Below are 11,423 nucleotides of genomic sequence, written 5' to 3'. Positions count from 1 at the left end.
TCGTGGAAAATGCAAGAAATACGCCTCTCAGCAAACGCCGAATTAAAACTTCAGATATAAAGGCCGCGCAAAGGCGGCGGGGGCGAGAAGGGGGTATCCAAGCGCGTATAAACAGGAAAATCAACTTTGCTGACATGAGTCTCTCTTGTACTTCTCGCTCACTGGTGTTGTTCTAAGAATGGCCCTTGTCCTGGCGGACGCATTGAGCCCGATTCTGTGTTAAAGTTGGACTTGATCCTGCCGAACAAGGATCTCTAGAGGCAAAAAGTCAGCCAGAGTCCCTTCATTCCGCCTCATTCTCGGCTGTCGGGCCAAGTTTTGCGGACGTCTTCTTTCTGAACAGTTTCCTGAACCCGATGAGGCTGCCCCTCTTCTTTGCCACGTCTGGGGTTGCGCGCCCACTTCCGTTGCTCAATATATTAGTGCGTTTAGGTGCCGTTGTCGCCACCGTCATCGCCGTACTGGGCCTACTCTCCAATGTAGTACTTAATGTTAAACCTCCGCCCGTGATGCCAGACCGAATAGAGAGAGCCTGCGGCGTCATCGGCGGTGTCTCCCGCATCTGCGGGAACAGACCGAGCTTTGGAGCGGGTGAGAGAGAATTAGGGCTTTGCATGGGACTCTGCATAGGAGACGTAGCGGCCAGAAAAGAGGACCTGCAGCTCGGGTGCGTCTGCTCCATTTGTGGTGGGAGAGAGCTGGGGCTCAGCATCGGAGACGGAGGGCTCAGCATTGGAGATCTGACGGTCAATGCCGGAGATCTCAAAGGCTTCCGTTCGCGTTCAAACGAATTCGATGACCCAGATGAGCCCGAAGAATAAGCCGAATCAACCATAGGAGAGGAATCCTTGTCCCGTGTTCCTCGGACGGTAAGACGCTTGCGAAGAATGCTGGGACTCTTCGCGGGAGCAGTGGGCGAGGAAGCCTTGTACATGGCTGGCGAGTGAGAAACAGTCAGGTTGGGGGACTTGGAGATGGGCGTGCTCGTGCCCGATCTTGGACCATCATAGCGCGCTTCAGGTGTTTGCAAACGTCTCATGTCCCGTGCTGGTATCTCGGGCGCATCCGTCACGGACGAGGGCTGTCGAGGGGGCGGAGGTGGCGGTCTGCGCGTGTTTTCGAAGCGTTGTTCCATCGGTACCATGTGCGCCTTTTGTGGCGGCCTCGACGGTGATCTGTGCAGGTTGGCCATGCCGGGGACGGTTGGATCTGGGTCTCGAGGCAGTGGTTTATCTTGCCTGGCCCTGCTCGTTGGTCTGTCCGGCCGTTGTTGGCCCGGCGACAAACGCGACGACGACGGAGGACTGTTGACGCGCGCTCTCGAGCCTGACCTCGACGCTGATCTAGAGGCTGATCCTGATCCGGGCCGTTGGTCCGCCTCCGGTGCCCGGTGCGCGATCTATGTAACAATAAGATCAGCATCGTTATCCCTCGTGATACACGGCGTCTCCACAGGGAGGCGCCAAAGCAATGACCGCCTCTCCGGACTACAAAAGGGTCACTTACGATGCTCCTCCTGCTCGCCACTCCAGCGCGCTTCGTCATCTCATTGAGAATGCTACCGAGCTGCACCAGAGCGATACCGAGATCATTGCCCTTCGTTTGCAGTGTCTGAAGACATTCCAACCAACCCTCCGAATTTCCGCACATGGCATCGTAAATACCGCACAGCTCGTCGTCCCCATCTGTCCATTCGCCGCCAATCCGCTGCAGATATCTCGACAGCTCCTCCGTCGCCTCCATGCCCTTTTCAACGTCCAAAAGCGCGTCGTTCATCGCTCTTGCTGTCCTCTCCACTATTTTCTCAATCTTCTCGTTACCCTCCACAATGCTCGTGCGGAACTGCCTGTCGTCGAGCATAATGTCAAAAATGTTGACGTGCTCCAATGGAAGCTTGAGATAATTGATGCGCTCCTGGATGTCGGCAAGGGCGAGATCAAAGTCCTCGGTTGTATTCTCCAGAAAGACATCGACCTCCTGCACGTGCATCTTCAGGATGTTGCTGACCTCCTCGTCGCTCTTGGCCAGCTGCTGGTTGAGTAGGTGCACGCCGAAGCTGATCTGGGCCACCAGCTTCCAGAGCGGGTGGTATTTGGCGCTCGGCTTCATCCTCCATTGCGCCGTGTAGGAGCCGTTGTATTCGTCCTCGTCGAGCATGCGCTGCCGGCGCGCCTTTGCACTTCCGCCGCCGCCGCCCCCTTTGTCCTGCTGGTGTTTCCTCTTTTCCTCGGACTCGGACACGGGCTCCAGCGACTCCATGATGGACTCCTCAAAGGCGGCCTGCATGCATGCTATGGGGTGGACGGGCGCGCGGTCCAGCGCGGGCTGCTCGTCGTATTCGTCATCGCTGCTGCCATGGCCGAGCGTCGACGCATCCTCGTCTTCCCATTGCAGCCGGCGTCTCGGCGGCCCCATGGCGGGTGACAGTGGTGTTTGTCGGCGGGCGGGCGGGCGGGCGAGCGGGGGAGATGGATTGGGGGGAGTGGACTTGTCGCCAAAGCGAGGTCACTGCAGGGCTTAACTACTCTGGCACGGTAGGGTGGAGCTGCAGGCGTGCGTGTGGTGAAACAGCGTACTCTCGCGGAAATGGGGACAGCGATCCACAGGGTTCAGCAGTGCGTCTGCGTGCGGCGGACACGGGGCGTCAGACGGGGCAGGAACAAAAGGGGCGAGCAGGAGTGGTGGAGGACATGATCGAGAGGGATCGCGAGCGTCTCTCGCGCCGCGCCTGGCCTCAGTGGCATGGCCGCGGGCGGGCGAGCAGGCTGACTGCAGTGAAGTGAGCCGTCCGGGCACTGGGCAGCCTCTGTCGCGCGCTCCCGCCCCCGGCCCTTTGCCCAACCCGGCCATAGGGCTCTCGCCACGACGTCCGCCTCGCCTCGCTTCCCCTCGCTTCCAGCCGAGACCTGTCGATTGCGTCGTGTATATATATAAACAATGTACAAGAAAGAAGCTTATACCCGTTGCCATGTCCGTCCATAATCAAACACCAAGCCATGTATGCTGTTCGTAATCGTCTCGTCACCCCATAATTGCCCCTCCCTATCATGTGGGCGGCCCTCCAAACGCCTCGCCCCGCTCTCCCAAAAAGTTATGTATGTACTAAGCGTCAAGTAAGAAGTAGACTTCGCGCGCAAACAGCAGTAATGTCCTCCCTTCTAAGGCAGTGCAGCATGGGTATCACGGAGGCCATGCCAGGCCTCAATAGACAATGGCTCAAACTTGAGCCGAACGACCGACCGTGCTAAGGAGAGGAGCATAGTATCCCGAACTCGGACGTGGCCGAAAGATCCATCGCCCGGTAAAAGTGCCGTCTCTCTCGGCGCAAGGAGACTGAAGACCATCAAGGTCAGCTTTGCAGAAATTCCTACTTCCTGCCTTCGTCGTTCCGAGATCGCATGTCGACACCCTGTGAAGCTGCGACCTCTGACCGTATGGCCCTGGTACCCTGGCCTCCGGGTGTTGCTGGCTGGTTTTCTACCGTCGACGGAATACTCGTCTCACCGCCGGCGTCGGTATGGTGAGGAAGCATTGACTGAGTGAGTGGAGATCCCGCCTTGCTGGCTTTGTCGCTCCCCGCCGAGTGGACGGAATGTTGAGATGTTGTTCGTGGGGAAACACGCCCATTCTGCGAAAATCAGTCGGTCAGAAACAAGCTCATGATACTTTGGACTACTCCAAATAGATTCAGGTGACTCACTTGCTTGGCCCAACGTAGCCCACAACTGTTGCAAAGATCCCTGTTTCCACTGGGTCCTCTTCGCCATTCTGGCGTCACCCGTGTATGACAGTTGGCGCAATCCTTTTGCAACTGACCGGCTCCCTTCCTTCGCTTCCTCTTCTTTTTAGCCGCCAGCAAACTTTGCACTTCCTCGGCCAGCAGCCTGTTACGCTTCTCCATTTGCCGGAGCTCATATTGCCAGCTCGTGCTTCTCGTCGTCTTCAACTCGTCGAAAATGTTATCTTCAGCCGCCAAGCTAGCATCCTGATGGCCAAGCCGGAGTCCCTGTTGCCCAGCATGTGTAACAGCGGCATTCTCCGTCGATATGTATTGGGAAGGATGCAAACCCGCCTCCAGCATGCCACTTGTTAGATTGGTGCTAGCGCTAACAACCGTGTTGGCACCAGTGTTTGTGGATCCTAAAGATTGAATCGAGCTCCCAGAGTCGCGGTCATGCTTCTGAAGGGTTGGCCGTACATTGCTGGAGGTGCTGCCCCGTGCGAACTTGACCAATCTAGTCTGTGCGATCAAGAATGTTGGTTTTAAATCCGGAACTGCATCTCCCGGGTAAAGGGTTGTAAATGCCTGGAGCACTTGTCCACGCTTGTTGATCATCTCATGCTTGACGGATGCGGCCCGGCCCGTGCGTGCAATCTCGAGGATGCGGAAGAATTCTGAACGCGAGTCCAACCGCATAAGTTGTTGAATGCTCGTTCCGACCAAATCTTCGGGTTGTCGATCAAGGAGGGACCTGACATGTGACGAAACGTATAAGAACATGCCAGAAGTCGACATTTTCGACCACAATTCATTCTCGCCAATTCCGCCCTGCTCATCGATGGCCTTTTTGCTCAGCGCGTACACAGGTCTTTCCCTGCCTACAAGAATGATGCATTTTCTGCCCTTTCCTTGCTCGGTATGCAAAGATCCGTGGCCCTCAAACCACATGTATCCGCTGTGCTTGCGCCTGATCCGGAACACGATGTTGACGGTGGAGCCTGTGGAGGTATCCTTCAATTCTCGAGTGACAGGGACGATGTCGGATGGATGGCAGACAGAGGACAACGCTGTGCCAACAAGCTCGGAAGCCTCGTACTCCAGAACCTTTGCCGCTGACGGGGATGAGTACAGGAACAAGCCTTTCAGGGACAAAACATGAATGACGTCGTCGGTGTTTTCCAGCAGAGCCTTATCCCACATTCGCTTCGTTGCGTCGCTTTCGCCGCTGACGAACGTTTCCAGCAAGTTGGACACATCGTTGTGAGATATTGTTTGACCCATATCCATACTGTGAGTGTTTTCGGGCGTCTGAAAGACATATTTTGGCATGCCCATGGAGCGCTGGTAATTGATGCTGTAGGAACCATCTAAAAGAAGTCAGCCAGGGTACAACTAATCATGTGAAACGACCTACCTGGATTTTTGTTGGTTACTGAGTTTGGCTGCTCGACAAGATCAACCTGAAATCCTACTATAAACTTGACAACCTCGGTATCATCCCACGTGATTGGAATCATCGTGAGAAGATTCATGAACGGTTGGCCGCCTCTTCGGTAGTTGATCAAGCTAATTTGAGCTTCTCTCTGGGCATTGATCTGGTTCTTCAAGTAAAGGACAGATTCGTCATCAACATACTTTCTTTTGATGCCTGATTCGACCTTCCCATCAGGAGACTGAAGGAAACGACAGTTCCTGCCAAGGATCATGTGCTTTGTGTAACCCGTGAGGCGCTCAAAGTTTTCGGAGCAATAGACGATAGGGTTATCGTCCTTCTCGGCATCGCATACGACAAAGGCACATGAAAGGTCTACGGAACCGATATTGATTTCGGGATTGGGTCTGGTGGCAACCCGCATGAGGACGCCAAGCATGTCGAAGCCGGTCGACGAGTATACGTTTTTGAACTGCCCTTCCATGTGAGGTCGGTTGGTCATTGTGGATGGGAAACCACCTTCTGGAGTCTTCCAGGGGAAAGTCTGGCCGTTGGGCCCGCGAGTTGTACCCATATTGCGTTGCGGCGGTTCAGGCCCAAATGAAACATTTTTGCTCTGCGATGGCGCATTCGACGTCGGAGTGGTGCTTTGTTGAAGAGGTGCCTGAGACATGCTAGAACTCTGCTGTCTGTTGGAATGTACACTTTGCTCTCGGCTGCCGCCTCTGGATGCGAGCATATCTGTTGGGGTGGTAACGCTTTGGCTCGCAGTGTCTGACCCCACGTTGATATCCATGCTTCCTTGACCGCTCCCGGGATCTTGCAAGGGCCCAATATGAAGCGTATCGTTGAAGTCGGCCGTGACAGGTGAGCCCATCAGAGGCGACGTGAACTGAGCCCCAGAGAACATGTTCATAGGTGCGGCCTCTGGTGGCAAAAGACCGTTCAGTGACGGGTCAGCCATAGCCATTGGCATGGGCATACCAGACGTAACATACGCGTTCGCCATGTCCAGAGGAGAGGCGAAAGCCGAATGGGGATGCGTCATGGGCGCATACGACTGGGCCTGGTTCGCATATCGAGTGTCTATGTTCAGGTCACCGGTGGAAGGGCGTCGCCTGCCGGAAAAAGACGGTGCCCGCTGGTCATACGCGTCTCCCATCCTCATCATGCTATCCACCGAGGGCGCGGCCGTCGTGGGGTCGAACTGAAACTGGTCGAGCTGGCCCGGGGATGCGCCACTGAACTCCATCATGGACACGCGCCGCATGTCACCGTCCATGTCGCGGCTTGTGCCGTAGTGCATGGGCACGCTCTGGCGGCGCATGGCCTTGGCATTCTGGTGGACAATGTCGTCGAGCGACTGGGCGCCAATCATGCTGGAGGCGGAGGCATCCTGCCCCATGATGCCCATCATGCCGTCGCCTGCGGCGCCCTGGTCGAGGGGATAGTAGCCATTCATGGTGAAATGGGCTGGGATGGAGGATCGATGGAGATCATCCGCGGTCGTGTAGGGCCCACGAGGTGCACCGCCGCATCAAGGGACGCTCAGGCCCGGGCGGCCACGTGGGAGATGGTGCGGGAGGGCAGAGGAGAGCCGGGACGCATGCGGTTCCGCGCAGAGCGAGGGTATCGGGGGCTGGTGGAGTGGGGAGTTGCAAAGTTATCTCATCGAGCAGCCCGGGGAGTCCGACGGTTTAGGCCTCTCAGCGCCGCTAGCACCAGTGAGGTTTAGCCGGCTCAGTTTCGAGGACCGACTCTCTTCGCGACGACAAGACGACGCTCGACTGTCAAGAGCTCCTTTCCCCCGATGACCACGGCCCGATCTTACGACACTTGCCCACTGATCCTCTACTGACCCCAAAGCCGCCCGCCAATGCAGGCGCCCGTCCGACGTCTCCCTCGAGCTCCTCGCTTTCCGGGCTCATCCCGGCCACTCGACTTCTATCAAGAACCCGGCGAATATGCGGCATCCGCAAAGACTTCCATATCATCTCGCTCAATCAGATGGCGGTTGTTCGCGAGATTTCGGGAAGAGGTGGTCTTATACTCTCGTGGACACGCGTGATTGACACCTGCGCGCTGTCATAAGAGGCCGGACAGCACGCCGAAGGGTGTCACCTGTTTGACAGGTGGCGATATCCCGGCAGTCTCATAAAAAGGTCGGTGGGTTGGACAAGTGTAGAAAGAAGATTGTGGGCGAGACGGATCGACAGCTGCTCGACTTTAAACATGCAGCTGCTGAACAAGCCAGTGTTGGGACCAGACTTGGTGGAGAAATACGCGCTGCCGCGAGAATGCTCCCTCGACTATGTTTCAACGATTGAAATCATTGACGTCAACCCTTGATTGTCAATTGGTAGTAGTTTGTGATGCGCCCAAGTCATTGTTGGTGCATTGGGTCGAGCCGGTAAAGAGAGCCAGAAGCAGCCGAGTGCAAAGTGACCATTACACCCGAGACTTTTTCTGAGGAATAGCCGTCAAGTGGGTCTTAAAAGAACCGACTTGCTCTCCGCAATGATCATACCCCGCTGCGAGCCACTTTCTTCGAGACCCACTTGTCGTCTGAACCGGAGGATTCTCCGAAGCAGGTCGAGGGCGCTCGGACAGAGGGCGTTGCGCTTGAAATCCCAAAGGCGAGCCGCCCGTGACGCCAGCATCGGAAGGAAAGCTATCTCGGCTGTCCACCTTTCTACAGTACTCTACCCACGTCCAATTGTAGTGCATCTGGCGCCGCGTAGATCCGGACGAAGCCATATTAGGAAAAAGACAGTGAATACGGTAAACCCCTGAGATCCACCAACTCGGGAAATTCTCCGACAGAGGGCTCAATGTCCCTTGTAGGTGCAATAGTGCATTAAATACGTCTTCATCCGTTCTCGTTTCTATAAAGTAGAGCCTAGAGGTCTAGTGAGAAGGCCTATATGGGAGGACACACCGAAGAAAGATTGTAGAGATGCACCAAAGCATGGATTTACATGCACAGCTGAGACGAACCATGTATCTGCATGCATATCAAATACATGTCAGGCAGAGATGAGAGAGGCCGGCAACCCCACATCATCAGCCGGGTAAGCATCGGGCGGAACCTGACTCGCGCGGCTGATTGTCTCGAGAGCACGTAATCGCAATCGCAAAAGCCGACGACAAGCGGTCGCCGATCTCACTCGGGGACCTTACATCTGGCACCTTTTTTTCTGATCCGAGAGGCCGCGATTCGATTCCCAGGTCCAAAGCCTTGCCAATTGCCCACCGTTGCTGTTGCCCAGCCAGATTGCGCCGTCGACTCGTCATACCTATCTGCGCGACGCGCTGCTTATCTGTGTATAGTCTTAGCTTGCGACAATGGGCATTGAAAGGGAGCTGGAAGAGGAGGGCGGCCTCACCAGGACGCTCAAGGACTTGTTTGCTGGCGCCGTGGGAGGGACAGCCCAGGTGCTACTGGGTAAGCGCTTCGTGTATCTCTCTTTCCTGAAATTTCCGTCGCAACTCTCGTTCTTCGTCTTCCAGCTATAATTCCCCAGCTCGGCGCATTCCAATTCAAGCCGATTTCTCGCAAAACATGCCCTCTCAACCTCATCCAATCACTCAATCGCATCAATTGCCTTGATCTCTTTCTCTCTTTCATTACCAGAACAGGTCTGCTAACATGGTCCTATAGGTCAGCCGTTTGGTACGTCATCCGTCTTAGACACCTAAGGCATTAATGGACACTGATACTTGCCACAGATATCATCAAAGTCCGCCTGCAAACCTCGCAGCAATACACCGGTGCCGCAGACTGCGCGACCAAGATTTGGAAGAATGAAGGCCCCCTCGCCTTCTACAAAGGCACCCTAACTCCGCTGATCGGTATCGGCGCCTGCGTAAGCATATCACCACCAGCACCACCTACCCTCTCCCACCCCACATCCACACCTAACCGCCCCCATCCAGGTCTCCATCCAATTCGGCGCCTTCCACTACGCGCGCCGCGCCTTCGAAGCGCGCAACCTCGCCGCCAACCCACAGGCGACGAGCGGTCGGCTCTCGTACGGGCAATACTACGCAGCGGGGGCCTTCGCCGGGCTCGCGAACTCGTTCCTGTCCGGGCCGATCGAGCACGTGCGCATACGGCTGCAAACGCAGCCGCACGGCGCAGGCAAGCTGTACACGGGCCCGCTGGACTGCGTGCGCAAGCTGTCGGCGCACAACGGCGTGCTGCGCGGCCTGTACCGCGGCGAGCTGGTGACGCTGGCCCGCGAGGCCCAGGCCTACGGCGTCTGGTTCCTGACCTTCGAGTGGCTGATGAACGCCGACGCGGCGCGCAACCGCATCGACCGCAAGGACGTCTCCACCCCAAAAGTCGCGCTGTATGGCGGCTTGGCTGGCGAGGCCCTCTGGGTCGCTAGCTACCCGTTTGACGTTGTCAAGAGCAAGATGCAGAGTGATGGCTTTGGCAAGGACATGCGCTATCGCACCATGTCCGACTGCTTTAGGTTGACGTGGGCGAAGGAGGGCATGATGGGCTTTTGGAAGGGCTTGGGCCCCACGCTGTTTAGGGCTATGCCCGTTAGCGCCGGCACGTTTGCTGTGTAAGTCTGCTCCGCCGCCTGGTTTGTTTTGTTTGCGTTCCTTTTTCCGCTCGCAGAGTGTAGGAGTTGGAGCTTGGCTAACTGATGCGTTTCCTGCAGTGTCGAGTTGACGATGCGTATGATTCAGTAACTGTGCTCAGTTCGTTGGTTGTTTGGTTCGGCATAGAATGGAAGACGCGGGGGAGAGGCGAAAAAAGAATCACGGTGTCCAGAGGCTGATATAACAGCTCGCGCATACATATCTACTTTCTACAACACGCTCTGACCAACAGAAGCGCAAACCATAAACCAAGATTATCTTCTTCTCCAATGTATAGACACCCAGCAATCCCACCGCTCACCTGCATCATGTTAGATCATCACCCCATCCCCTACCCTCTCACTCACCCACTCACTCACCCACCGCAAACACCCCCCAACAAATCAGCCCACACAAGACCACATCAATCACCAACAGCCAGGCCAGTCGCCCGCATTCGCGCCACGCCCAGACCCAAGCTGCCCGCTCCCGCGCCCCGCGGCAGAACCACGGCTCGCCCCCGCGCATCGAGACAAGCCCGCCGAATCGGGGAGCCGGGAGCGGAAAGCGAATGGGGGAGGGGGAGCACGCCGCTAGGGCGCGGCAGGCACGGCCCCGCGGAGCTAGCAACAAGGTACTCGTACTCGTACATAGGTAGCCAGCCAGCCAGCCATGTATGTAGCAGGCGGGTCCGGAGGAAGGCGGCGATTAGGCGGCGTACCTGGGTGGTAGTGGATGGGTGTCTTGGGCGTGCGTGCGTGTTTTGTTTGCGCGTCGCCCTGGTCCAGGCGGCTTGCGGGCGCAAGAGGGCACAGGGTACGTGAGCAGTGCCTCCCGGGCGGGACCCCCTTCTGCCTCGGCGGCCTGGTTGTTCTGCGCGCTTGGCTTGGCTGGCTGGCTGGCGGGCGGGCGGACTAGATGGCGTGCTGCTGGTGAGCGGGCTGAGACGATCGTCGTCGATCACCTGCTTGTCTGCGCGCCTCGCCTCCACACACAACTCGCTCCCGTCTGTACCTAACCTGCCTATAGCCGCGTGGAGCTTTAATAAAAAAGAAAATGTTCAAAAATAACCCGGAAAAAGGAAATTCTACGGACGGGATCGAGGGGCCAGAGGGAAAAGGAAAGAAAGGTGGGCAGAAGCAAAACTCAATTCCCCACCCTTTTCCGCGAACCTACCCTACAGCGCACCAGCAAACGGCCAATGCCCCCTGCTCCCCGCGGGTTTGGGCAAGCCGCCTCACTGTCGCATCCGTCCCGGCGCGGAACAGGCTCCGAAGGAGAGACATTGGGCATTAAGCATAGGGCATTGAGCCCTGACTTGGCCGTGCGCTGCCCCACCCTTCCCAGCTTCACAGTATTCCGCCACCAACACTGTCACCGTAACCGCAGTTGCGACTGCAATGGCATCGGGTCTTTGGGCGGCGCGACGCGTCACCGGCAGCGTGTCTCGAGCCTCGTCCGAGGAATCTGCTGGGGTGCGAGGGTAATAAGGGCGATGAGTAGCCGGAACGCGCAGTCGATCGGCTCCTCGTCACAGCGGCGGAGGGGACGCGCACAGCGCGTGGTGGCGGCTGACGAGAGTAAGGGAAGCGCGATGCTGCAGGGCGGCGCGCGCGGCATGAAGATTCGATAAGCCACCTCCGCTGCCACCGGCGACGTCGGCCGGGATGTGTTCAG

The 11,423-nt window shown here is 57.0% G+C and overlaps 4 protein-coding genes across 4 annotated transcripts; 2 read left to right on the top strand and 2 right to left on the bottom strand.

The window, feature by feature from the left end:
• Positions 1-283: 283 nt before the first annotated feature.
• On the bottom strand, positions 284-2,415 carry K452DRAFT_296010 (uncharacterized protein; the record flags this gene model as incomplete). Its single annotated transcript, XM_033541884.1, has 2 exons — positions 284-1,399; positions 1,507-2,415. The coding sequence occupies 2 exons, from the start codon at positions 2,413-2,415 to the stop codon at positions 284-286; spliced, it is 2,025 nt and encodes a 674-aa protein (XP_033400293.1).
• Positions 2,416-2,892: 477 nt separating this feature from the next.
• On the bottom strand, positions 2,893-6,801 carry K452DRAFT_316550 (uncharacterized protein). The gene is made up of 3 exons (XM_033543979.1): positions 5,136-6,801; positions 3,701-5,088; positions 2,893-3,628 (listed from the first exon to the last, which is right to left on the bottom strand). Exons 1-3 carry the CDS (start codon positions 6,613-6,615, stop codon positions 3,368-3,370), a joined length of 3,129 nt encoding a protein of 1,042 aa, XP_033400292.1. The 5' UTR covers positions 6,616-6,801; the 3' UTR covers positions 2,893-3,367.
• Positions 6,802-8,315: 1,514 nt separating this feature from the next.
• Positions 8,316-10,208, top strand: K452DRAFT_284905 (uncharacterized protein). Its single transcript, XM_033540025.1, has 5 exons — positions 8,316-8,598; positions 8,815-8,826; positions 8,883-9,019; positions 9,090-9,727; positions 9,827-10,208. The coding sequence occupies exons 1-5, from the start codon at positions 8,499-8,501 to the stop codon at positions 9,855-9,857; spliced, it is 918 nt and encodes a 305-aa protein (XP_033400291.1). The 5' UTR covers positions 8,316-8,498; the 3' UTR covers positions 9,858-10,208.
• K452DRAFT_143856 (uncharacterized protein) lies at positions 9,822-10,759 on the top strand. Its single transcript, XM_033535449.1, has one exon. It carries the CDS (start codon positions 10,037-10,039, stop codon positions 10,568-10,570), a length of 534 nt encoding a protein of 177 aa, XP_033400290.1. The 5' UTR covers positions 9,822-10,036; the 3' UTR covers positions 10,571-10,759.
• The last annotated feature ends 664 nt before the right edge of the window (positions 10,760-11,423 follow it).

Source organism: Aplosporella prunicola (assembly GCF_010093885.1).
Source record: "Aplosporella prunicola CBS 121167 unplaced genomic scaffold K452scaffold_6, whole genome shotgun sequence".
Classification (NCBI taxonomy): Eukaryota; Fungi; Ascomycota; class Dothideomycetes; order Botryosphaeriales; family Aplosporellaceae; genus Aplosporella; species Aplosporella prunicola.
This window is presented reverse-complemented; position numbering and strand designations above follow the sequence as displayed.

What these genes read in the sequence shown, in the direction of transcription:
- K452DRAFT_316550 (XM_033543979.1), bottom strand. Translation starts at nt 6,615, where the DNA reads ATGAATGGCTACTATCCCCTCGACCAGGGCGCCGCAGGCGACGGCATG. An exon ending in AGTAACCAACAAAAATCCAG is followed by an intron (nt 5,089 to 5,135) that starts GTAGGTCGTTTC and finishes GACTTCTTTTAG; the next exon opens with ATGGTTCCTACAGCATCAAT. An exon ending in GGCTACGTTGGGCCAAGCAA is followed by an intron (nt 3,629 to 3,700) that starts GTGAGTCACCTG and finishes TGATTTTCGCAG; the next exon opens with AATGGGCGTGTTTCCCCACG.
- K452DRAFT_284905 (XM_033540025.1), top strand. Translation starts at nt 8,499, where the DNA reads ATGGGCATTGAAAGGGAGCTGGAAGAGGAGGGCGGCCTCACCAGGACG. An exon ending in TGATCGGTATCGGCGCCTGC is followed by an intron (nt 9,020 to 9,089) that starts GTAAGCATATCA and finishes GCCCCCATCCAG; the next exon opens with GTCTCCATCCAATTCGGCGC. An exon ending in AGCGCCGGCACGTTTGCTGT is followed by an intron (nt 9,728 to 9,826) that starts GTAAGTCTGCTC and finishes CGTTTCCTGCAG; the next exon opens with TGTCGAGTTGACGATGCGTA.
- K452DRAFT_143856 (XM_033535449.1), top strand. Translation starts at nt 10,037, where the DNA reads ATGTATAGACACCCAGCAATCCCACCGCTCACCTGCATCATGTTAGAT.